Raw genomic sequence first — 15,302 nt, forward strand, 5'->3', positions numbered from 1 at the left:
CCTGCCTCTCTGCTGCAGTCCCTCTGGGTTGAATCCAGGTCACCAGGCTCACTCCTGTCACGAGACATGAGCACAAACATTCTCTGACCACTCATCCTGTGACCCCCACCCCAGACACTCTCTGGCTTTATTTTATCCATAGCCTGTAATCAGCCTCTGGTAGGTTTTACTGACTTTTGTGCTTTCTCTAGTGGAAAACATTGCTCAGAAGGGCAGGTACATGAAATCCTTACTACTCATTTTATCTTGGGGGAGGATAGTGCTGCTACACAGAAAATAATTATTGGGAAACCTTCAGGCAATTAAGAGCACAGCACTGGCACACAGCAGCTGGCCAAGTTGCTCATTCTCTTTGAATTTCTAGAATGGAGAGTGTCAATAAAGGGCTACCTTAGGTCAGTGCCTATTCAACTATAAATACTCAATACTTGTGAACCGTCATGGTGACAGCCATCGTCATCAGGATCATCAGTTTGGAAGCTGGCCTTCATTAGCTGTAAGAGGTGGAAGGGTGGGGGAAATGCTATTGCCACTCGGCTTCCTGCCCCCTGGAAGGCCGTTTGGCTTGGTTGGACATTCTGATCTGCTGGGAGCCTGCAGTGAATGCTGGACTAGATATCGACAGGGGAGCTGATTTTACCTGTATTCACAAAAGGAGCACCTCGAGTGTGGGACATTCCAGGTTGACAGCACTGAGGGAGAGATGGGCAGTGGAGAGAGAAACAGAAACAAGGCTAAAAGCTGCCAGTAACACCCTGACTGCCCCCCCCCCCCGGGCTAAAAACTGCCATGCAGAGGGACATCTGTTTTAGTTGAGGTCATCTGCATTGCTGTACTTCATCCCCAACTCCTTGGTAAAGTAGCACCAATGATCTCAGGTTGTTATTTGATAGACATCGAAGAGCTAAGTAAGTACCACCTGCCTCAGATCATAAAGGAGACCTATGGACACAAGGCTGCATGTCCAAGCTCTGTCCTCACCCCACCCTGCAGGCCCTCAGGGTACACACCCTGGCACCGTGAGCTGGGGAAGATGAACCAGAAAGAGGCCACGCAACCCCTGGAAATGGGCTCGGGGCCATTCGGGCAGGAATTTCCCAGGTCTGGGTTTTGCCACATGAACTAGATAGGAGTACAACAAGGCTTTGACGTATCCTTTCAGCTATTGCTACCCAACTGTCTAACCCTGAGAAAGATGGTGTACTTCTTTGTGTTATGGAAAGCTCCAATCTTGTAGTAATGTTAAGATAACAAAAAACAGTCAAGTAGATAGATGAACGATGGTTACTCTAAGTACACTGCATGGGGAAGACAACACGTGAAGACTTACCATCACCTGGGACGTGGGCAGCAACCTTTCTATGAAGGCCATCTATCACTAAAATGACAAGTAAGTTATTGTGTTGTAGAGTACTGATTCAAAGTGTCCAGTTCACAGATTCAGAGGGTGGAGGTGGGGGTTGACGCATCCATCCAAAATTCAAGAATAGGGCAGATAGATCCAGTTCCAATGGGAAGAGATCAGAAAAATGCAGCAGTCTTACTGCTACAGTCGTGCCAGCTGTAACTTAAAATCATTACACCAGCTGCCAGCTTAGGAACAAACGGTGAAGACACAGGAGACGAAGGCAGGAGGGGAGGCAGCAGGGAAGGTCTCGATGGAAACGTGGGAACTGAGCTCCCTCCTGTTATGTGAACCTCACGGCTCTCTAGTAAGAAAATCCAGATCCCATGCATCGTATCTCACAACATGACATGACACAACATGGAAACTGGAAGATACTTGAGTGCAAGAATGACATTACATGGGAGAGGAGTGAGATGCTACTTTCAACGGCAGGAATAAACATACCAGTGTGATGCTGCGACCGTGTAGGTATGAGGTGCCCCCAGAAGCTCATGTGCAAGAATGTCCAGAGGTGAAATGATTAGGTTATGAGAGCCTTAATCTGATCGATGGATTAGTCCACCAATTACTGATTAACTGGGTGACAGCTGTAGGCAGCAGGGTGTGGCTGGAGGAGGTAGGTGGGGTGGGGGGTGGAGGCTGCCTTTGGGATTTACATTTGCCCTGGTTAGCAGAGCTCCCTCTGCTTCCTATTGGCCGTGTCCTCCTGCCGTGGTGGTCTGTCTCACCTCGGGCCCGGAGCCACGCAGTCAATGGGCCATGAACTGAGCCTTTGAAACCCTGAGCCAAAAAACAAAATTTCCTCCTCTACATTGTTTTTTTGGTCAGGTCTTTTGGTCACAGCAACACAAAAGCAAACTAAAACAGATGCCAAGAGCACTCATTAACACACGATTTCTCCGAGTCCTACACAGCCCCTTTGAGATGCTCTGCTGAGCAATGGTCAGGGACAGTGAAAAGACTGAGGTGAAGGGAAGTGACCCAGCACTGGCAGCTCCTCACAGTAAACCCACATCCACCAGCACCTCCCCTCTCCACGGCACTGGGCGTGTGGTCTACAGGGCCTTGTGTTCAGCTGATGTCATCCTGGAAAACTATATGAGCCATTGTTTCTTAATCACAAATGTATTTCTTAAGTCATTTATTACGAACCTGTCATAAGTTAAATCAAACCATATACATTTGTGTGATATGCTAGTTATTGAGCAGCCATGTAGATTTCAATGTAAAGCTACCAGTCTAATTACATAAGACTGCCTGTCCTCAACCGCCACCCGGCCCAGTCACCTTCTGAAATCAGTGACATAAAAATTCAAACCTAAGGGGCCGGGGATGTGGCTCAAGCGGTAGCGCGCTCGCCTGGCATGCGTGCGGCCCGGGTTCGATCCTCAGCACCCATATAAACAAAGATGTTGTGTCCGCCAAAAACTAAAAAAATAAATATTAAAAAATTCTCTCTCTCTCACAAAAAAAAAAATTCAAACCTAAGGTTCTGAATACAAATTTTCTTTTCACATTTATGTAGAATTTGAGTTCCTTGACTGGAGAAACTTAGTGGAAATTGACGAATCGTACAATATTTTCTCAATTCACTATTGCACACAGAGCCTTCGGAAATGGAAAGAACCATAAAACACGAGACTCTTCCTCTAAGAACTGACAGAAGTACCTTCAAATATTTTCAAAAGACCCCAAGCTAAGATGGGAAGGGCTTTAATTTGGAAAGGCAGGCCCTTTATAGCCAAATGAAACTGAGATGACCTCACCTTTATGTGGCTTTGCTATCAGACAGTATTCTTCAATGTTTGCATGCTACATTACAAAACCAGAACTTCCTGGGTCAGACCAGAGCTTTCAAAATTTCCAAAACAGTTCAATTCTCATTCATGCCCTCCGTAAATTTACCTGTGTCACTTTAGATCACTTTAGTGGTTCTGTAATATTAACACACCATTTTCCTCCTTTATTAGTAAGTCACAGGATCAGAATTATTAACATCTTAAAGTAAGCCAAAACACAAGTACCATAATTTATCCTTTTACAGAGATATTGAATTCCCAGAGAACAAAATGTGTATAAACAGTGATCAGGAACTCACTTAGAGACTAGTGAAGTGAACGTTTTCAAAATTTCTTCATTTGAGACAGATGTCAAAGCACCAGTTCCAAAAACTTTACCAACTCTGCGTTGGTGCTGGCTTCACTCTTAAGATATTTCTTGGCTTAGGTCTTTCCAACGCATTATAATGAAAACTGCGTTCACGTATGTACCAGTACCTTGAAAGTATCATAAAGAAGGAAGTTTCCAATCCTGACGCCTGACCACGTCTCTTCACGTGAGCAAGATATCACAGCACCAAAGAAATAAACAGGAAAAGAAATCTGAGGAAAACACTGCAGAATTAAAATTCTATGCAGGGAAAACTGTGTGTCTTTACATAAACATTCCAAGCTAAGTCTCACTGACAGAGAACCACTGTGGCTGGAAACTGCATATATCACAGTCGCGATTAGTTTAAATTAGAAATGCTTGAGTAGGAAGACCCTGTCCCTCTGGTTATCTCTGGCTTACCTCGTCATCTTTGTACCACGACAAGCTCTCGGCAGTGAGCACGAACCAGTAACCCTTGGAGCCTCCTTTCATGATGCCAATGTTGCTGATGGTGAGCCAGCCCTTCCGGATCACCTGCAAAAGGAAGACACCAGCACAGGTGCTCAGTAAGACACAAGCCAATGGAGGTCGGACTCAGTGAAGTTAGAAACGAGATAGAAAGGGCAGTAAGACAGCACCGCTCTCCCAAAGCTCAACTTCTATTTAACCCTTCAAGAGAGTTCGTCTTCCAAATGCGCAGATGACCGGAAGGAAATCTCTTTCACTAATGGATAAAAATCTCAGACTCATATGGATGGCGGGAACAGAGTGACTGAGACACACAGGAATGGAATTGAGGCCGCCTAGCAGACTGGTGCCAGGCCTGCTCACGGCTGCTGCAGTCTAAACCGCGTGGCCGCCCGGCTGAGTGACCGACTCTCGTGCCCACCGCCCCTCTCCCCTGCAGCCTACTGCTCCATTTGGCCGCCTGGTTTGCGGCTCATTAGGATTCACAGCAGAGGCTGGCAGCAAGTGGTGAGAAGCAGAAACACACGCCAACCAATTAGCCCCTTGTTAACAGCCTGGAATCGCCTGAGTGAAGGAGAAAGCTGAAATTATAAACTACAATGAAAAGTGGGGTTTTTTAAAAAGGCCTTGGCTTATTCATTGAGTTCTAGTTATTCACCAGGCACAAAACATGGGGCATCTTCACAATAATTTTTAAATAGATTTCCAACTTTAAAACATTAGCAACCTGGACTACCCATTTGACAAAAAGCACAAGTGGCGTTTAAAGGAAATGCATTTTTTCCCCTCACAGTGGTTGAGAATGAAATCGTTTTCCACATGGCATAGTATGCGGACCTCTGCGAGGTGATTTTACTGCCAGAGAACCAGAAATGCAATTCTGCATGGAACTGTATGTTGTCGTTCTAAATGTGAGTAGCTATCCTCTGCCCAAATCCTTCAATATCCTAGAGATCCTGAAACACCAAAAATGACTTACTGAATGTCAGTCAGTTCCTAAAGAAGATGAAATGCTCTCATAATCAGACTTCATTGTTATATTGCTCTGAGGTTTCCTAGTGGGGGACGAAGGCCAATCCTGGGGGAAATCTTGGAGTTGGCCAAGGCTCTCCTGCTGATCTTCCACATCCGCCACGTTCCCAGGCTGCCACCCACAACTGGCTGTGCCAGCTTCTCCTGGTTGCCTGTCCTCCTCTCTAGAGCTCCATTGCTTTCAAAGACCCCAAAGGACATCCTTCTCAGGTCCAGACTAAGGAAGCTTCCTCTGTTGATGAGAATCGCCCCTTCTCACTCTCTACGGTGGGAAGAATGAAGCGGTACATCTCAGGGATACATCTCAAGTGACCTCTCTCCCTAGTCACAGGCGTGCTTTCCATAAGTGCAGATCCCTGGACCACGACCACTCTGAATGGACCAGGATACATACACACGAAACCTAGGGGACTCCGACTCCTGCCAGAGTGTGAAGACCACCGACCACATGTGTGTGTCCGTTCCCTTCGGGCGACTGGCCATCTCTGCATTTCCAGCAGGAAGGAGAGAGTTCAGTTATTTCACACCAGTTCGTCACCACGCTGCCAGGGCTCCTTGCCATGTGTTCGTCACAGTGCCACTGGAGGGGACTGACTATTCCCCAGGCATCTTGCGCTTTCTCCACCACCGTTTCGCCTGCTCTAGCACACGTGGGCTCCATCCAGAGGAGCCTGAGGTTCAGCCCAATAAACATTCCCTCAGTGCCTGCCACCTGTCGTGGTGAGGAGAGTGTGACGATGTCGCCGTGCATGCTCTCAGAATACCGTACAGCTGGGGGGAGGCAGGAAGTAACTCAATGCAGTTGTACAGGAGGAGCCAAGGGCAAGGAGGGCACCCCAGCCCCTGGGAAGTGGCCACAGGCCTGCCTCGAGGAGGTGGTGCCCCGGAAGGGCAGGAGGGTTCGTCAGGGAAGGAGTTTGCCTATTTGTTTTCCCTAGAGAGGGACAAACAAGGACAAAACATGAAGGAGCCACCTAGTGCAGAGAAGGAGGAGGGATGAAGAAGACGGGCAGACCCCGAAAGTGAGACCTGAAAGCCACCGACCTCACCCCTGGGAAGTACCACACCAGATTTCAGGTAGCTGAACACTGAGCTTCACCCACACACAGCACGTGAGCGACAGCCACTGTGCGAGAGGTTAAAAAGAAAGGAGGCTACAGCAGACACAGTCCACGGGACTTGGGACAGGACGATGGGGGGCGTGAAGGAGAAGACCTAGAACAAGCCGGGAGGCCTCTGTCCACGAGCCACCCACGCTTGGTCACTGAGCCCTATGACCGGTGTCAAGTGAGATGTGTGACGGCAAAATGCACACTGAATACTGAAATTGAATACAAAATATTTTAAATATCTGGTTCATTTTTTTTAAATGATTTTTTTTTATTAGAGAGAGTGAGAGAGGGGAGAGAGAGAGAGAGAGAATTTCTAATATTTATTTTTTAGTTCTCGGCGGACACAACATCTTTGTTGGTATGTGGTGCTGAGGATCGAACCCGGGCCGCACGCATGCGAGGCGAGCGCGCTACCGCTTGAGCCACATCCCCAGCCCATTTTTTTTTTTTTTTAAAGCTGGTTCATTTTTTAATGTGGCTACCAGAAAAATTTAAATTACATATGTGGACCACATTTCATTTTTATTGGACAGTGTGGTGTTTCAGAATGATTCTGAGACTATTGAGGCTACTCTTTTCTAGAACCAACCACTCTAAAGCTCAGAAGGAACAGAGGAGGAGGACCCCATTTTAGAAACCACGAGTGTGGGTGAAGAACTCACTCAGGCCATGCTGGATTTGAGGTACTTTGAGGAAACACCTCTAGCGGGGCCTGACCTCTGACGCAAATCAGGGAGGTTAGGACTGGAGATGCAGGCATCAGGGGCAATTAAGATTCTCAGCAAAACAGCAGAGGTGCATGCTGAAGAGCTCTTGAGAGACTGAAAACGAGAAGTCAGAAATGAGAGCAGCAAGGCACTCAAACAGAACCCCCTGGGAGGTGTAAGTGCCCATCGCCCTCAAGTTGACAGACCGATTTTGGTGGTTTTAAATGTGAATACAAACTTGACATACTTTATGCTTCTCTGTGAGGGGATCCTGTAGCCAATACCACTGTTTTACATTATTTTCAAATTTTATTTAGCCTTTCCCCCTCTATCCCCTTACTTTCCTTTGTTTTCTTTTTATTAATCTCCTCCGGGTTCTGACCATCCTTGCTCATGGTCTGTCTTTCCCTCTCATTCCACTGTTTTACCTCGATTTCATGGTTTCTCTCGGTCTCAATTCCTCAGTGAAAAAGTACGTCAGGAATCGTTTTGCCTAATTCCTACTCTGAGCCAATTGTCATCGGGGAAAACTGTGGAACGGGCTTTCTCTATTGAAAAAGGATCAGAGCTTCTTCAGCTTTCCGTGACAGCATCTTGACCACTGGCTGTGGTCAGTGCCGCACACATTTCCGTGGACGCCCTTGAGGACACAGGACAAGTGCACCCTCAACGTGGAGCCGTGATCCTGGTCTTTTCCTCTCAAGCGAGACTCACAAGAGATCCATCAGGTCCTAAGGATGATCATGAACCCACTCTAATTCTTCATGTAAATCCTTTGTGTATATATATATATATATTTTTTTTTTTCTTTTTCAGTGCTGAAGACCAGACCCAGGGCCTTGCACATGGGGGAAATGAACCAACACATGTTCTAGTTATTTTTCTCTGCACTGTGAGAAAGTAGGCTTCTCAGGGTCTGTGAAACCTGTATGTTAAGGGCAAACAGACTCCAGCATCTGGCCAGAGCACTGCTTTGTACAATTAACACATAGATAAGGGATAAAATTATTGAAGAAAAAAACTTACATTTGGAAAAAATCCAATGTGGTCGAGGCCTTGAACTTTGTTTGTAAGCAAGGAGTTTTGACCTTGGCCTTGCTTACAGTAGACCATGCACATTTTTTTTTTTTCAGCCATGCAGCTGGCTTTTAATTGTTGCAGCCTGAGAAGAGGATGAAAACCAGAGGCCCGTTCTGTAGTTTGGCCTTGGGAGATTATAAAAACTCACTCATGTGTTTTCGCAACACATGAGCAGCTGCTTCTATCAAGACCGTTCACGTGCCACAGAGCCTACCTGGGCCACTGCTGGGGAGCTGCGGTCCGTCAAAGGCAGGCCAGGCCCGGCACCCAGGGGAGACTTCCCACTGCAAGCAAGGCCTGTCCTTGAACCTTAAAATCACCAAAATCAGTCTATCAGCTTGAGGGCAATAGGCACTTACAGCCTCTCAGCGAGTTTTGTTTCGAGCATCCAGTGAGCAAAGCAAGCCCAAGACCCTGCAGAGGTTTTCCCAAGCAGCTTTGAGGCCAGAGTGTGATTACAGGGAGTCCTCTCAGGTTGAGGCTACTGGACCTCAGAGGTGAAACTAGAGCTTCTACTTTCCTGCCATAAGCTAGCTGAGGTCCTAGGGTCTAGGAGCATACACAGGGCCTGGGACCATGGCTCCAAAGACCAGCAGATCGATTTGTTTTATTGCTTCTGTGGAGCTCGGGCTGGGACCATCTTTCCTGTCCCACTGTTCACTCTATTTGTGAAACCAGTGCTATGGGTTGGAAAAGCGTCCTCCAAAGTTAAAGGCTTGGTCCCTGGGGTGCACCCCCCGGGAGGTAGTGGGACTTTAGGAGGTGGGGCCTAGTGGAAGGACGCTGGGTCACCGAGGGAGTGCCCTTGAGGGAGAACATGGGACCCGCGCCTCTTCCTCTTCTCTGTTGCTTCCTGCCTCATGAAGAGAATGACTTGCTCTCCCTCCATGTACTCTCACCACGATGAGCTACACCCACCAGAGCCCAAAACTACCGGGCGATCAATCCTGGGCTGGAACCATCAGGACCATGAGACAAATCAACTTTGTTTTATAAGTTAACTTCCTTAGGTATTCCCATATAGTGGTGGGAATCTGGCTAATAGAGCAAGGAACACAAGAAACTATTTCCACTTCAGAAGCCCAGGAGGAACATGTACTCGTGCAGGCCAGCTCAGGGGCAGCTGCTGACGGCAGCCCAGGGCCACGTGGACAAGAGAACCTCCTGGGCTGAGGCTGTCAGGAGAAGAGGAACCCAGGGGCCACTCTCCTTTGATGTTCTACAAGTGCTTAGACTCTGCAAGCTCCTTTGTGATGATAATCTTTGGATTTTAATTCCTGGGAACTTCATAGCCAGAGGGGGTTTATATTCACAGTGAGGATATGTCTATTTTGTTGACATTTTATAATACGATTTTTATATGATTTTTAAATAAATGATGTCATTTGAGCATTGCATGATCTTTGATGGGCTGTGGAAACAACCCGGCTGAACACAGTTTGAAACAAGAAATGAGACACTCAGTCTTCAGTACTGAGGCCTCAGGGTGCTCTCTTGACCTTTGTCAGAGCCTTTTGTCCACTAGCAGATGCCCAGAGAAGCCACAGTCACAGAAGTGCAACCCAGGGCTATCGTCTCCCCTGACTCACCCACCCACGAAGACAGGGGCGCATGCCTGTGGCTGCCAGGGATGCATTCACTTCTGGAAAGTATCTGAAAGTCCTTCTCACCTACAGCACTTGATAAGTCGACCAGTAACTCCTAAATGCCTGCAGTGGACCACGCACTGTGCCAGATACCCTGACCTGGTGATCCCAAGTGAGGGCTGCCATGTCCAGGTGTGTCTCACCAATGACTTGATACAATGTAAACAATAAATATTCACATGTGTCAGCTAAGTTTATGACTGAGGTAAAGATGGAGTGAAAATGAGGAAATAAGGTGAAATCACATAGAAAGGTTCAAGGAACAGTCAAATTAAGATGCTAAATAATCCAGTACTTGATGAAACACTCTTTGTTTCAAGATACTATAAAATCTGTCACTGCTACGAATGGTGTGGCTATGTGACATTTGCGTGTTTGGACATTCCTTCGTGGCTTTAGCTTCCCAGGAAAATAGTCTCAAAAGTAACCTCAGGAGGCAAGGTTAAGGGTGTGATCTGATTCCTTTTCTAGGAATTCAGGGATGACAGCAGTAGCTACATTTACTCTCTGTGCCAGGTATGGTGCTAAGAGCGCCACACGCCGTCTTTTAATCCACATGGTGATCCTGTGAGGGAGGTACGGTTTCCTTATGGGGCAGCCCCTGAGTGAGCAGCGCGGGCCTCCTCTTGGGAGCAACATGCTGGGTGCCACTTCACTCCTCTGTGCCTAGCACCCGAGGGGATTCGGCCTCTGAGCATTTGAATGACATAAAATCTCTCCGGTGGGTTGACCTCGTGGCTCCAGCCTCCACCCATAGCACACCAAGATGCCGGACAGCGTGGTTTCTGATGGCAAGCAACTGGAAACGACTTATTGGTCAAAAGGAAGCCTGGCTGAGGGGTCAGGATATAATCCCATGGGATTATCACCTGGACATGGCGCTCCTCATAACGTGAGCAGGGCATTTCTGCCAGGTGTGCTGACACTGCAGGCAGACTAGGAGCGTCCCCTCCTTCCACACTGGCCCCTGGGTGACGTGGAGGGTTACGCAATCTCCCTTTCCCACTATTCCTTCATTTGTCACTTAGGATAATAATAATAATACCTGTAATCTTGAGTTGAAATATGGAAAGGACTTAGATCAGTATCTGTTATTATCATGCATGATATTGTTTCCATTATACTTGTTAATGTAAGAACAGAAAAAAAGAACAGTACTATGTATGAAAATGTTTACATGACTGAAAGAAAACTGGTGGCAAAATACAAAGTCATATTTATTTTTTTCCCATTTCCCTGTCCTTTCCTCTATTTTCCTATGATACTAATGTCATTAAAAACTCAAGTTGGCATCAAATTGTTTAAAACAGGCAGTTTCCTGAGATCTCCTTCCAAGTGCAGGGAACCCAGAGTGTTAGAAAACGGAGGCAGATGACTGCCCACCTGATGGTGAAGAACTAAAGGACCACCTCTGGATAGGCGTCCACCCTCACCATGATGAAAGAAGCTGGCCACTTTAAATAAGGTGAAGACAGGCCAACTGTGTACGATAAAGCTGACTGAAAATAAGCAAGCGGTATTGAATGTTCATATCAAATCTGCTGCCAAAAGATGACTTTCTGGCTTCTCCATAAAAATTGAACCTCTAATAACACTGGTCCAAGTTTAATGCTAACCTTGAAGCTTTCTGTGAGCCAGAGCTCCAACTTGCTGCTTCCTGAGGCGACCTCAGCATGGAACCCAAGCCATCCCCTCCCAGGTTTCTGGACTCGGAGGATTTCCGAAGACCATTTCCAGGGCACTGCCCATCTTCCATTCTTCCCACCCCATGCACGGCCCTGACGCCCTTCCTGCTGAGTCTATTCCAGAACACTGGCCCTGGCTCGTGTAGTGAGGGCAGGATTCATGCCTGTGTGGCTCATGAGGCTTTTGTACTATCCCATTTCTCAAGATTATTGCCAAATAATTTCTTCCCTTTCTTATTGTATCCCAGAATTTGCTCAACTGCCGGTCGACGCTTTATTTCTGCCAGATGCACGGCTATTTCTGATGAGTTCACTGAGGGAGCTGTTTATTCTCAGTGTCTACTCACCTAAACCTCAACAAGATCCAGGCCATTAACCATGATGAAAATCAGGGCCGGCCTTCCCCCCGCACACACACCGAACTTTTTCCCCTGTGCAGAGCCTCCTTTGAAGTTAAAGGGCCCTCCATGTGGAAGAGATTGCAAATGATACAAAACAGAATGAGAACTAAGCCCGTCATCTATTTCTCACATTCAAGGATAATAATACACATACACAAAGGAAATACACCTCAGAGTCAGCAAGGCCTGAATAAAATGGGGATATTTTCCTGTCTCAGCTTCTCTGAGACAGACACAGACACACACACACACACACACACACACACACTTTACTAAATATTAATTTAATAGAAAATTAGTCAACAACATATATTCAAACACAAACACACGTATACATTTATCCGCACACTGGCAACACAAGAAAAAACCAGAACCAAAACCAAACCAAGCCTCCACCTCCACGGAGCTTACAGATCAACAGGGGAAGAGACACTAAACAGAGGCTCACACAGAGACATGTGAAGTCACGTCAAGCCACCAGGTGCTGCCACAGAATGGCCCAGTGTGCCGAGTGCTCTGACCAGCTCGGGGCACCTCACATCTTCAACACCCAGAGGGCGTCGGGAGAGCTCTGGGGTGGGGGAAGGCTCACAGTGTGGCCGGACGGGTACGGCAAAGATGAGCCTGGAGCAGGACCAGCCTGGAGGGGGGCTTGGCCGGGTGACTTATGGCCAAGAAATCTGGTCTTCGCCCCGGGAGGAATGGGCCACCTCTGAAGCAGTCCAAGTTGGGCAGCAACATAAGATCTGCACCAGGAAAAGCCCCTGCTGGCCCCGGTTTGGTGAAGAGACCAGAAAGAGGACAAAGGATCCAGGGAGACCAGACAGCTGGCCGTGGCGGAGTCCCAAGCTTCGCATGGCGACAGCTGTGACGACAGTGGTGGAAACACACATGTGGACAGTGGAGGGACCTGAGGGATGCGGAGGAAGAGAAGTTACTGTGAGGGTGACAAGCCGGGGGTGGAGGACGAGAAAGGACGAGGCGTCAGGGTGACGCCCGATGTCTGAGGTCCCGGAACTGACTGTGCCGCCTGGGCACCGAGACACCCGCAGTGCCACGCTTGGGGTGGGGACGAGTCCCGAGTCCATTCTGGATGCACTAATGGGCTCCTGTGGAACGGACAGTGGCTGTCCAGCAGCCTAGATCAGACACACGAATCTGTGAACTGCTGATGGGGAGGTGACTTAAAATGAGGGTCTGAGTGTCACAAGAGGAGGACCCAGCACTGAGCCTTGAGGAGAAGTGTGTGGCCCGGCTGGGTGTCGGGAGCGATCGTGTTGGGAGACAGGCCTGGCGGGAAGGTGGCAGGTGGGCTGCATGCTGAGGGCACAGAAGCCAGTGGACGGCCAGATACAGCTGCCGAGAAACCTCCAGTATCAGAGCCTCCCTGTGTCCAGCCCCCACAAGCTGGCTCGGCAGCCCTCCAGGGTCACTTCTGCGTCCTGAAGACGAGGGGAACAGAGCTGAAGTCTCTCTGCTGCTGAGTTCCTACAATGAATCGATTCTTTCCCAAAATCTCTTCTAGATTAAAAAAAAAAATTCCCAAAGAAGATCACCAACTGTCAGTGAAGACGACATATAAAAACAGGACCTGTTTTAAAGAAGTTCTGGAAATTTAGGTCCCGAAAGGCAAGCGACAAGATGTGCTGCCAATCATTCAGGCTCTACCCATAAATCAATTTACCAATGTCCAAAAAGACTTACCAACACATTTCTAGGTTTTGAGAGTCTGGAAAAATCTATTTATCCTACAAGGCCTCTGAAGCAGAGTGTCAATGGTGTCACTAAGGAAATGCTCAAAGTACCCCAGCTGCTAAAGGTATGTTTCCTAAGAAAAAATGCATTCATTGATCCAATGTGGAAATCCAGGTTGGAATCTCTTCTGACGTAAGGGGATCAGGCAGATTCCTTCTTCTCATTTGGGGTGACTGATGGCTCTGTGGATTTGGGCAGTGCAGGCTGGGGGGACATCAGCCACCATAAATGAACAGCTGTCAGTGAGCAGGGATTCCTGCTTGTGCGAAACCAGTCAGCCTGGCTACCCCAGCCCCCAGCCCTGGGTCTCAAGGGCCTCACCACCCTTCTTCAGGGCCAGGCTCTTACTCTGACCACCTGTCTGTCCACCTCCAACTGTCCTGCCTGGCCTGCAGGGCAGAGAATGCCTCGTGCCTCCCTGCTTTGCGTCTCAGAACTCTCTTCAGCATTTGTAAGGATTTTCCTGCTAATGACTATGAGGGGACAGAATTAAAAGCCATATTCCTATGAACACCCTCTTCCCCCTCCTCCACTCCAAAGACACTGTGGCTTCCCCAGAAATACCAAAGATGATACTCGTGGGACTCCAAGAAAGACCAAGATGATACTCGTGGGACTCCAAGGCACAAAAACTAAATATAAAAGTCATGGAGGGATCGAGGAAAACGTCACCATTCCAGTGCTATAAAGAGAGCGCGCGAAGGCCTCAGGAAGACTTGGAAGCAGAGGACAGAGGGTTACTGCAGGGCTTTCCAAAGTGCGTTCCCAGAAACACTGTGCAGGCGGGCGTCCACCCAGATGGTTTGTACAACCAGAAGGGCCCTGGGGTTCCTGCAATGGCTCATTTTCTCAAGGACAAGGCATTCTTATCTTAAAAATGCTAAGTGAGGGGCTGGGGTTGTGGCTCAGGGGTAGAAAGCTTGCGTAGCATGTGAGAGACACTGGGTTCAATTCTCAGCACCACATGCAAATAAATAAAATAAAGATCCATTGACCACTAAAAAATATTTTTTTAAAAAATGCTAAGGTGGGCTGGACCTATAACCCTAGAAGCTCAGGATGCTGAAGCAGAAGGAGAGAGACTTCAAAGCCAGCCTCAGCAACTTAGCGAGGCCCTAAGCAATTCAGTGAGACCCTGTCTCTCAGTGAAATATAAAAAGGTCTGGGGATGTGGCTCAGTGGTTAAGCACCCTTGGGTTCAATCCATAGTACCAAAAAAAAAAAAAAAAAAAAACACCAAAAACAAAAACAAAAAAAAATAAAGCTAAGGTAAATGTTTCATAAAATCTAACAAAAACAGTCCAACCTCAAACAACTGATCTTTAACAGTATTAAAAATTTATTCACACAACAAGTGCTAACTTTTCAAAGCCAAAGACTAGCTGAGTCTAGACTCAGTTACAGACAACAGAGCCATCCACTCATTGTCCACTGGACAGACAGGTGGATACTGCTCACTGTGTTAACTGAGTACTTATTAAATGTTTCCAAATGCTAGAACTTACATCCATGTGTTGGGGTGGGTTGTGGGTGGGTGTGGAAGTCAGAAACAGACACTGAACATAATTAAATCTAAGTGGGATTGTGAATGCCACGGTGTGTGGGGGGAGGGAGATTTTTCATTCAATCAGAAATTTCCTCTGATAAAGTCCTATTTCAGTAGAGACCTGAGGAGACTATGTGGATAATATTGGGGAGGGGGAAGGCAGGGAGGTGGGGAACGATTCCAGTAGGAGGGAACAGGTACCAGAATCCTAAGGAAGCCTGTTGCCTGAGCCACAGTGAGGACGTGGGGTCAGAGATGCCAGAGGACACCAGATCCCTAAGGCCTGAGTGGGAACAGCAGTGCCGCCTGCT

The 15,302-nt window shown here is 47.7% G+C and overlaps 1 protein-coding gene across 5 annotated transcripts in view; it reads right to left on the minus strand.

Annotated features, from left to right (window-relative positions):
• DNM3 (dynamin 3) overlaps window positions 1-15,302 on the minus strand; it is a 432,335-nt gene that overhangs the window by 225,319 nt on the left and 191,714 nt on the right. For all 5 annotated transcript variants that reach the window (XM_081298148.1, XM_081298146.1, XM_081298145.1 and 2 more), the window contains one exon: window positions 3,980-4,093. In XM_081298148.1, the coding sequence (XP_081154274.1) occupies window positions 3,980-4,093 (114 nt within the window). The remainder of the gene's footprint in view (window positions 1-3,979; window positions 4,094-15,302) is intronic.

Source organism: Spermophilus citellus (assembly GCF_964194105.1).
Source record: "Spermophilus citellus genome assembly, chromosome: 6".
In the NCBI taxonomy this organism is placed as follows: domain Eukaryota; kingdom Metazoa; phylum Chordata; class Mammalia; order Rodentia; family Sciuridae; genus Spermophilus; species Spermophilus citellus.